The 11,504-nt window shown below is 36.6% G+C and overlaps 1 protein-coding gene across 1 annotated transcript; it reads right to left on the bottom strand.

The window, feature by feature from the left end:
• Positions 1 to 5,147: 5,147 nt before the first annotated feature.
• LOC101315236 lies at positions 5,148 to 8,280 on the bottom strand. Its single transcript, XM_004298941.1, has 7 exons — positions 7,896 to 8,280; positions 7,698 to 7,784; positions 7,392 to 7,604; positions 6,836 to 7,000; positions 6,543 to 6,596; positions 6,310 to 6,456; positions 5,148 to 5,638 (listed from the first exon to the last, which is right to left on the bottom strand). Exons 1-7 carry the CDS (start codon positions 8,229 to 8,231, stop codon positions 5,261 to 5,263), a joined length of 1,380 nt encoding a protein of 459 aa, XP_004298989.1. The 5' UTR covers positions 8,232 to 8,280; the 3' UTR covers positions 5,148 to 5,260.
• Positions 8,281 to 11,504: the final 3,224 nt, after the last annotated feature.

The raw sequence follows: 11,504 nt of genomic DNA, 5'->3' as shown, positions 1-11,504 counted from the left end.
TTGGGAGGGAAATGGGTTTGTTTTGGTGTCCACAATTTACTCGTTGCCCAACTGTATTCCCTCTCACGCGATTGTCACAAAACAAGCAAACCCCAAAAATAAAAAACCACACCTTGTTTCTTTTGGCTCGCTCGCTCTGTTCGTATTCATACCAAGAAGAAGACGAAGGTGCCAGAATAGGCTAAAGTACGAAACGGAGGAAGAAAACGTTGGGTCCGATTGGTGCAACGTGTCCCTTGAAGAAAACGCTCCCATAAATTATAAACCCTCCGGGTGGGGACCCTTTTTTAGCCACAACCAAGAGTACAGGTAAGCTGGAAATTATTGACAGATTCGGACTTTTGTGGATAAGGTTTTTATTTTTTTTTTATCGAGATGGGTTGGCAATTACTTCGGTTACATTTGCAATCTACTGATACACACATTTGTTTTGTGACAAGCGAACGAATCTGAATGTCTCTCGAATTTGTAGTCATAAATTGAGATGAGTCTGGACTTGAACGCTTAGGCATAAGCGTTTCATGTGAGGTAACTCACCCACCATTAGACGAAAAAAAAAATTACAAAGAGAAACTTCTTAAGTGTCCAACACAATAAAAATCCAGAAGAAGAGTCATTTGAGCATGAGGAGGAATCCAATAAAACTAAGACCTGGGCAAGGTTAGAGAATAACCAACTGAAACAAGAACATTTGTAAGAAAATCCGTCTCTCTAAAAGTACAAAGGAAATATATAATGATTAAAGAATCGACATAAAATTTAACATCTCGGATTAGATATTTGAGCATTTCTAGCATTCCATATCTATCAGCACACCAAAAACCTACAGAGTATAACAGCTGCATCATGAACAATGGCTGGAGGAGTGAATTGATTTGATCAGTATATAACATTAGTTATGGTCTTTGAAGATCTGTCAACACATCAGTTGGGTGTCTTCAACAGTGCAACAGTGATTTATTTATTAATATTTAATATAATTCATTTATCAATATTTAATTAATATATTTATAGATATTTAATAATAATAATTAAGAAATCCAACTAGAGTATGGGGACTGTGACTGTGTGGGCTGGAAGTAAGCTGGTGGTGGTGGCTGAAAGGTTAGGCTACCCGCGGCGGACCAACTGTTACCGGGGTCCAATAATAATCTTCTTTGATTTCTCATCCAACGCGCTTTCGCCGGAAGGTGGGTTACACGTAATGGGCGGGTATCGGACGCAAGCAAGGACTACCGCACATGAAAAATGTGGGTATTTGCTAGGGTTAACGTCCTAACTGCTATGGCTATGGCTGTGGCCATGGGTCAGTCTAGTGCCAGGGTTATTTATGAATTTGGCCTTAACGTCGGCTACTTACCAGGTGCTTATGTTCAGAAGTTCAGATGTTTTTATACTCCCCTTCATAGTTTATGCCAACATTGGCTTTGACGGATTTGACTACATTTTTCAGTAGTTAATATGTAGTGATAAGCATATATATTGTAAATGCGACGAACATAACACTAGATGTAATGTCATTTTGTGTTTTGATAATAAATTATGTCTGTAGAGTATAAATTGAGATATAATCGAATTGTTAAGACAATTTTGATCACTATCTAATTACACTCGTTGCGTATACTTTCTGATGTGTTGAGAAATTATGACAAAAAAAAAAGTAAAATGGCTGAGAAATGAAGGGAAATTATTTAAATATTTAAATAAGTGATTGTTTACAAAAATTTATGTATGCACAATGGTAAAAATATACGTGTAATCTTAACAATTCATAATAATTCATATGTGAGGACCACCATCAATATGTATCAGTGTTATTCGATATCAGTCATTCATACAAGTATGTGCAGATACATGTTGTGACATTCTGATTGTTTCATTACTGATGTAGAACAATGGTCATATGCGAATTTGGACATAATAATATATATAGTGTTTTGTTTATAAAATTATAAATTAAACGAAATCTATATCCATGTATCATTTTTTAGAGTTTACAAATCATCGTTTAAATTCCACATCGAAAATATTATCATTTGAAGAATTTTATTCCCATCATATGATAATGGATTTAAACTTCAAGATTCATTCTTGCGAATTTAGTCATCGAATTGTTTCATTATTATTGAATAATGAGGAAAAGAGGTAAAAATGACTCTTGTATTGATGTAGCAAGGCAATAATGGAATGTAGCTTACACGCAAGGGCAAAACGTGGTGGGGGATCTATGATCATATCATTTTCCTTCTCATAGCAAGTGGTTCATGTTCACATGCAGTCCATAGTTAGGTGCGATTCTCTACAAATAAGTTCCAGATAAAAAGGAACGTGCAGTCTGCTATGCGCTCTCTCAGCCACACAGAATAACAAACTACAAGTTTTATTTAAAAAAGAAAAAAGAAAAAAAGAAAAAAAATGTTGGTGGACGGTGAGCCATTTTGCGCTGTCTTCTGTTGTCCAAAATGGGGAAGATATTTGACTGCAATTAGATACGCCACCTTTTAATTAAGATTAATTACTTAGGATTATCCACCAAACCCTGATTCCCTTGATTAATTACTTGTTAATCACCCATCGTTCTTCACATGTCGTTAATCAAATAAAGATTAAGTTTCGCGTTTTCATTTCATTCCAGGCCCCAAAATCTTACTTGGAATTGGAAACAATTTACAATTCTATAGACAATAGAAGTTGCACGAAAATAGAAGATCGAAAACGACGTCGTTGGATGCTTTGTGCCACGTTGAAGACCCAGGAGCAGATCTGGAAGTGAATCAAATCTCCATGGAATTGGAAACGTCTAGTTCTATTGGAGAATCATCTACCCACCACTCGTCGTATGTGACGCAATCCATGACTGATCTGCTAAATTCTAGAGATTACTTGTCTTCCAAAGTCCAAAATGTGTTCAACTAATTTGAACGTAATTCATTTTTATTCTTCTTTAACTTCTTCAAGTCTTTGCTTTGGTTCAACTGAGCTCCTCGTCATCAGGGTTGTTGTTCTGTGTTTTTGATCGAAGACTACATGAACAAGTATGACTCCTACATGGCTACATATTCCTTATTTTGCAAGAAACCGCTTTCCCTTGGGTTTTTACGACTCAAAGCTCACTATTGGGCCTGGGAAAAACATGAATATTGTCGCGACTGTAAAGTAGAGATCCAAACCAATGCCAAGTGGGGTCCAAGTATGATGTTTAGGCCCAAATAAACCCTAAACCCAACCCTGACAACCAAAGGAGAATGATAAGAACAATGTGAGATTGTGCAGAAAGTAGCAAAAGCATTGACAAAACACTAAAATTTGAGCATCTTCATTTCATGGCCACGAAAGGGCATGTAGTACAGAGCTATTGTGGGTGTCCTTAGTAGAAAGAAAGAGCTGGATAAAATGGGCTAGACAGTGAGGCCTCTCATCTAAGCCGTATCAGAAAAGCCCAGTACAACAATATATGCCCATTGCCCAAATAACATTTCTTGTTATCTTGTGATTCTTGTCTTTGTTTTCTGCGTTTCAAATCTGACCTGCAAGACATGCAATGATGCCAAATAGTTTCCTACTATAGCTCTCTGAAACTGTGACTAAGACTGTTGGTGATTAGGCTTATGCATATCGATCTGATCTCAGTTGCAGTGCCCTGCTCAACTATTATTGTTAAGGAACTGATGGCTGAAGAGGCTGAAGCTCTTTTGAAAAAGAGGAAAAAACGTACTTAAACTGAGCATGTTCCAGAAGAGCTTCAGCATCTTCATGAATTCTGTACCACTTTTATAGGGAACCCTTTACTATTGTCTATTGGCAGATCAATTCACGAAGGCCACATTTCCATGATCTCCAAGTTAACTGCACACAGAAAGAAGAAGAACCTAGCTAGCTTTCTGAATTGAGAGCATAGCTCGCATAATGCATACCACAAAGAGCTACCAGTTACTTGTGTCTTTGTCAACATGTTTTTTCATTGTGTGGGGTTCACCCATGCAATTTATTGAGAGAGTTTCGAGTCGTGATATTGGATCATGTCGGAATTGACAACCCTAGAGCCACCATGAGTGAGCGCATTAAGATGTGGCGCAAGAGCAGAGGCATACTTGGGCCATTTCATTGATTGAACCTTACAAACGAGACCTATTTATGATCGAATATAATCGAAATCAGTCGTGCACCTTCCAGAGTCAATACTCCACACTGATCGAGTTTATACCATTTCCCATGTGACACCATGAGATTTTCTCAGGTCCTGCCAGTTGATCATATTCCACGTCTTCTCTTTGTATATGTTGTTTGATTTCCTCTATCAAAACTCTAAATTGCGCGCACTTCTGGTAATTTCTATCACTATGTTAACCACCGACGTCTTTGCTTCTAAGGTAGCCTCTCTGTTCTACATTATTAGCCAAGAAATATGCATAATCATCTTCTAAATTACATGAGATCGATATCATTTACGATCAAAAACATGGGTTTGGAGTATGAGAAAGAATATGACTCCAAGAGATCATTGATTTACATTGTAAACGAATCTGGGATACATCATACTGTCGACGCCTTTTTTTCTACTGCATGAAGGTTAATCATGAGAGTTAAGCTAAAGTAAACTTTAAGAAAAAGACTATAACCCAAATTATGCATACAGAGGCAAATTCGACAAGTTCATGTGGTAACGCAAAGTATGAGCTGTGGCTATCATATTCATAGAGATAGTCATTATGATCTATCTTTGGGGTACTAGTTGAATACTCTTTTGGGTTTGTTTATTGCTTTTCTGTGTGTGAAATAGTGCTGTCTTCAAAGGCAAGAAATCCTTATGATATTCAATTGTATTGTATATATCAAAGCCTAGATGAGCATCGGGTCACAATTATTTATAATCTTTAGGGTTCAACTGTTCAAGGTAATTTAGAGGCATTTTCCACTCTATTTTTGCAAACAATTTGTAAAACAATGAAGAATTATTGCATTGAGAACTTGTTAAACAAAGTATGAAGAGGGGAAATGAATGATTGACAAGCCATAGTATAATCCACTATTACCTTTTGTTTTCCTCCAAATTTACATGAGTCCCTAAGGGTGGTGTGATTAATGGATCACCTGTTAGTTGGGAGAAAAAAGGGAAGGAAAACAAATACAAACTTAACTGCTAATGGATTTCCAAGAGAAACCCAAATCACCCAAGAGAAGAAAAATGAAATAAAAAGAAGAGAAAATTTAATATTATGTAAAAAAGAATATAAAACCCTAGCTCTATACCTTATTTCCCTTAGGGACACCTCACATTTCTTCCAGGACCACCATAGTAAAAATAATTCCCCCAAAAATTGTTAATCCCTCCTTGGATGTCATAGCAATTTGGATGATCTGCCAAAACTTTGAGGTTTGATAATGGGATTAGGCTGTTGTCCCAATCCACAACCTGCAAGTTTCTAAAGTAAGAAGCTTTGCCAAAGCCTTCTCCTGCAAAATGACCACTTCCCATTTGTGTTGCAGTGTGAGATCCAGAAGGCCTTGAGTTTACAACTTCTCCACCAAATTGTACCATGCTTGCGTGGTTTTGAAGATGAGTGAACAAGAATGATGGCCAGTATCCAACTAGAACCCCATTCCCAAATTCCAGCCACCAATTTCCATGCTTTGGATCCTACAATACAAAACAATACACTTTTACACTTTAGAATATGTCCTCTTTACTCTCACTCATCTTTGTAAATAATTACTCATCACCAACATTTATAACAAGATTGTTCATGTTAAAAAAAAATGTTGAGTGACCGAACAGTCTAGTACGTTAAAAGACTGTGATTAATTAAATTTTATTTATATTACGTTATCATTCAATTAAACTGTTATGTCACTCATCACTGTATGACGTAACAAAATTAGCATTCAAGTAATCTTTGATCTTATCATTCTTATGTATATATAGGATGGAATTAATTGTTACAACTGCAGGGTAATGACTAATGACTATTGATAAACCGTGTAGCTTCAGTGGGAGAGGTATAGCCAAGAAGCTCTTTCTATAGTAGAGGAAGGGAATCTGGCAAAGCAGAAAAGCACAAGGGAATTACAGCCTAATATTTTTGAATTTCACCAATGCCTTTGTGCACGCCTGAACAGTGAAAACCTAGGAGTCTATAGCTTCAACACACATTCATATATGTGTTTTCCTTTCTGGGTTTTGTCTGTTATTGTCATTTCCTGTCAGATTTAGTTTTGGCTCGTTGCAGATTTAAGCATAGGCCAAGAGTCCAAGCTCTCAGTGTCTAAATGTAGCAGAAAACTTAAAAAGTTTAATGTCTAGATGTTTACCTTCCAAATCAATAAGCTAATATCAAACTGTCCACCATTGTAACCAGAAGTCGGAGAAATTGCAGCTCCAATGGCAATTCGACTATTCGTCTGAACAAAACCCGAACACAGCAGATTGTAGCACCCAGTTGCTTGATAGGCATCTGACTGAAAATCAACAGTTTCTTAAACATTAAGTTTGGTCAAGTAATTAAACTTAACAGTAAAGAACTGAGATATTTTTAGTGACTTACAGTCCAGTAAGTAAAGAATCTAGGATAGTTGTCCCCATATAGCTCTGGGCTGACCTGCAGAGAAATTAAATGATATTAGCTTCCATGGCTACTGTACGCAAAAGAGAAACAGAGCAAGGTAGTTGAGCTGTGATTACTGATTACTACTGCTTTAAATGTGAAATCGCATTTTCTGGTGTGTCCGCAACCATGAAATTGCGCGTAAGAGTGTAGCTTTCATGGACTTAAATTATTCGAATGGACCTAAAGAAGAAAGAAACAGAGAAATTTTACAAGGTAAACTTCAGCGGTACCTGCCAACCAGCTTCAATGGTGTTGAGATCGTCGCCAAATGAACCAGAAATAACCCACATTTGAGATAAGCTGAATTCATATTGATTCACAACCTTTGGTGCCCATACATTGATGCTTGCTTTTGCTCCATAGTATTGATCTCCACTCACATACCCAACTGCATGCTGTAACCAAATGATAGTAAGAACCCAGAATTAATATAGTAGAAGCATGTATGAAAATTCATGCTACTTGTTTAAAAAAAATTAAAATTAAAATCAAGTTGTGTGTCAATTTCAGAGTTTCAAACCAGAAGAAAACAAAACTAAAGTGGTGGACAAAAAAAGCAGTAAAATCACTGACTTTGTTCCCATGGATATAAAAGAAAGAAGATGACTCAACAATGAACATTAGTAAAGCAGTTTTCTGTACCTACACTCTTCCATTCTCATTTCTTTAATAAGTTCTAAATTGACTGAAATGCATTATATGATTGTGACCCCTTCCCAGAAAACTTCCAAGATTTTTTTTCTGCTACATGTTTTGTACATCCATTACTATGTACTAAGTTCTAACCTCATGGCCATTGCTAGATGTATCTCTTCGAACATGCCTTGGTGATTTTCTTCCGTATCGTCGAACCGAGCTAGCTCTGAGCACGTCTTGCTCTCTTGTTCTTCGAATCGGAATCGTTCCATCTGGGCATATATTACCTGATAAGCTCCATAGCTGAAAATTTTCATGGATCATGCTAGTGGGGTTAAGTCCTTTTGGTCTCTCCGGTGGATCCTGCAAATTCAAAGTAGAAAGATAAATTCAATCTTCCTGCACTTTTTAAGCTTGGAGGATGAACGAATTTGAAGAAAGCTCCGGGTTATATACCAATGGCTTCTGTCCTTTTAATCGAGGATGATCAAAAGCAGGTTGGTGATGAGAGTGAACACAATCTATGAGATCACCATCTGGACTCTGCACCATTAACAAGCAGATAGCACAATTCAAGAACAGAGTAAAACAGAGCAGGAACATAGCCAGAAACAGAGCAAGAACAAAGGATTTAAGTGAGGGTGAAAATCATGCCTGAAATGTCTTGAGGGCAGGCTTGTTGATTCTTCTGAGACGAGCCTTCATGTTCTTCAACTTCTTTAACTGTTGCTCGGGATTGAAAGTCTGATTGGCCATTTCGGAGGCGTGGACTACTTGACATATTGAAGAAGAAACAAGAAGGAAGCAAACAAGAAGAGGAATGATTGGGGAGGAAATCATAGACCAGCTGCTAGAAGCCATGGCTGCTGTGAAATTTTCTTGTCCTGTTTCTTGTGTTGAATCCCTTTGTTGTTTACGTTGATGTGGTAATTGTCTTCTTGTGTCATCAAAATAACACAATCGATTGCTCTTCCAACACACGACGACCATTCTAAGAAACCTCAACACTCACTCCCTCACCATTTTCAAGGATTTTGAGCCCCAGAATAAGAGAAAATTTGCCTTCTATTCTATTCTAAGAGCCTTCTTGGGGTTTATGCTCTGAGAATTTGAGCTTCCGAGCACGACGTGATTAAAATAACGAGAAGAGGCAAATGGGAAATGGGAGGTTGTGTTTAGTTAAAGTTTTGGCCATGTGAGATTGGAGTTATATATACTGGGTAGTGAATAGTGATGAAATCATGCTTCATTTTTTTTAATTTTTGAAGAAAATTGAAAATAAAAAAGGAGACAGACAGAATGAAAGAGAGAGAGAGAGGCCCTAGAGAGAGGCAGTGTTTCCAGTCTCCAATACAAGGACTGAAACTTTAGCTTTTGTGTTAATTTTATAGGGGAAAATGCGACTGGTATATTTCTGTAATTCTTTTCTTCTTGCTCTGTGGAGAGGTGAGAAAGAGATAGAGAAATGGGAATTTCACTTGAGTCTGGTTTTCCAAAGCCTCTGCTTTGGGGGGTTTCCTTTCTCACTTCCCTAGACGTTCTTTGTGCCACTTCTGTTTCTATGTTACTCCCTAGCTCCCAAGTTCCTAATCTACTTTGATTTTTCATTATCCAAGTAGTTGTTTGTTAGGTAGGTCTTTGTTGAAGTTTGCATGTAAATAATCATTATGATTTGTCGGTAAGTCGTTGTTTAGACTTAACCGATAACGTTAAGATTACGGGTTCACACTAATCCGCATATGTCATTATATATAAAACAGTCTTGTTAACATAATTAAGTTATGGATTTGTTGGTTAATATGGGAAGAAAAATAAGATAAAAGTAATTATCTTATCCTTAATTAGTAAGATAATGTAATTAACGTGATTTTCATGCATCCTTAAGTAGCTAGCTAGGTAAGATTGGCTTTTTGAAGGTGTCGACGTCGTTTTGTGAGAAGGTGAGGAGGATGGCGTACGTCATGGTGACATTGTGTTGGGAATGCTGAGTTGGCAGTGGCAGTCGGCATGCGTACTTGGTTTTGTGCAGTGAATCTGCATGCTTATTTCGAATGCACACACCCCATGCAGTTAACCTCATTATGTATTATTATGCTTCAACTTAACTGCGTTTAGGGACTCGATCTTGATTTTGTTTTAAAAACCCCAAAGTTTAGTGTTGGAGTGTGATTTCTCATGCCCTAGACGAGTTTGTTAACAAACGCTTATGCATTACGGCTTGAATGCGTTTGTATTTGAACTAGACGCGTGCATTCAAGTCGTAACACATAAAACTAGTGATCTAGTTTGATAAGTTTTTATAATTTCGATCAGTCATACATTTTCAATTTTCAGGAGTGAATTAATCTTCATCGCGTGTTAGGTATGTTGGTGTGCTCTTAATTACTTCTTGATCTAACATGGAAACGTGCTTCTATTATCAGATATATACTCACAAGTCTCTGTTGACCGGCGATTTCTAACGATCCCGGCCGCCCCCTTCATGAAGAGTGCGTTGCAGCCCTCATAAGCTCATCTCTTGCTTTGAAGCTCATCTTCAGGTTTTTTTTTTTTTTTTTTTTAAACTATTTTTATTAAATAACTCATACACCCTACATATGTCAATGAGATTTGAACCTATGACGTCAAAATTGTTAGTTAACCATCTTAACCAACCACGCCACGGCTTACCGACGCTCACCCGACGCTCGATCATCAACAACATGTTCATATTATCTATTTGTCGGTGCTTGTTCTTTTGTTTATTCTGTTCAATGCAATGTGTTAGATCAATCGAGTCTATTTTATTCAATGCATGTTTGTTTGTTGAGACTAAATGAGACAGTGCTAAATAAATTGAACACCCTACATATATCAATGAGATTTGAACTCATGACGTCAAAGTTGTTAGTTAACCATCTTAACCAATCACGTCACGGCTTACCGACGCTCATCAGTTAATTACCAGAAAATGACCCGACGCTCGATCATCAACAACATGTTCATATTATCTATTTGTCGGTGCTTGTTCTTTTGTTTATTCTGCTCAATGCAATGTGTTAGATCAATCGAGTCTATTTTATTCAATGCATATTTGTTTGTTGGGACTAAATGAGACAGTGCTAAATAAAAAGTTCAGTTTAGTTAGTACCGTGTTTGGTGTCACTGGGTATCAAAATAAATGAGCCTACGTAACACCTTGTTTTCATTTTGGACTTCTTAGATGGTGTTATTGTGGGTACTCAAATATGTTATCCTTAGATAGCACCATACTTCTAAACTATAAACAAAGCAAACTATCATCTAATCCTATGCAAAATCAAACATGAGTTAATATTAGTACAACTTAAAACAACACACATAAGTCTATGACAGTCTTAGAAAATAAAGAGGTGTAATTAATGTAGTTCCGAGTACCAAACGTGCAACCCTAATAGCTATTTCATTTTCATTTAATCTGCGCTATCGTTCTTCCTTAAATAAACACTACTGTAGGTCTAATGCCTACCTAATTCAAAACAAATGAGTTCTGTAATTAATTAGGTAGCATGCAGTAGATCGATTACTACAGTACTAAGCAAATAGTTTCTTCAAGTCATGGACAATATTATAGTGTTAATTAGAATTGACTTGCTCAACTAATTGATAGAGACGTCGGGTGTTACTATACGAGTCCATGCTAATTATTACCATAAATGGAAGGATCCCACGCTCCATCTCTTTCATTCTCTAGATTAATTATCCAAAATTACAATTGCTGGAAGACAAACTAAAGCCATAAGCAACAGTGACCACCCAACTCCCACTGATCGATCAGCGACATTCAACTAGCTAGCTCCCAGCAGACATGGTGTGTGTGTATATATATATATATATAATATGCAATAGTAGTATGAAGAAAAAGAAAATATTACAAGAAAGTTCGTAATAATCAAGCAAATTGTCATGATCAGAATCCAGTCCTCAATCGACCAATATTTCTTTGATTTATATTACAATTTAAATTAAACTAGGCTGTGGAAATTCACTAATAATTGATATAAATCAATATGCAGGCCATGCATGATATCTCGGTCAAATTCACAAATGAATAGTAACGACGTCGTTTTTACTAATTGATCACCATGAACTTATCAGTTTTATACATCTATCAGTTACTTCAATTCCTAAGTTTACATCTAATGCACTTCATTATTTGGCCTAGCCAATCATCTTAAAATTTCGTCTTTACTTATGATATATATATATATATATATATATATATATATATATATATATCTCTCA

This window comes from Fragaria vesca, linkage group LG5, assembly GCF_000184155.1.
Source record: "Fragaria vesca subsp. vesca linkage group LG5, FraVesHawaii_1.0, whole genome shotgun sequence".
In the NCBI taxonomy this organism is placed as follows: Eukaryota; Viridiplantae; Streptophyta; class Magnoliopsida; order Rosales; family Rosaceae; genus Fragaria; species Fragaria vesca.
The sequence above is the reverse complement of the archived record's forward strand: the minus strand, read 5'-3'. Positions and strand labels throughout refer to the sequence as shown.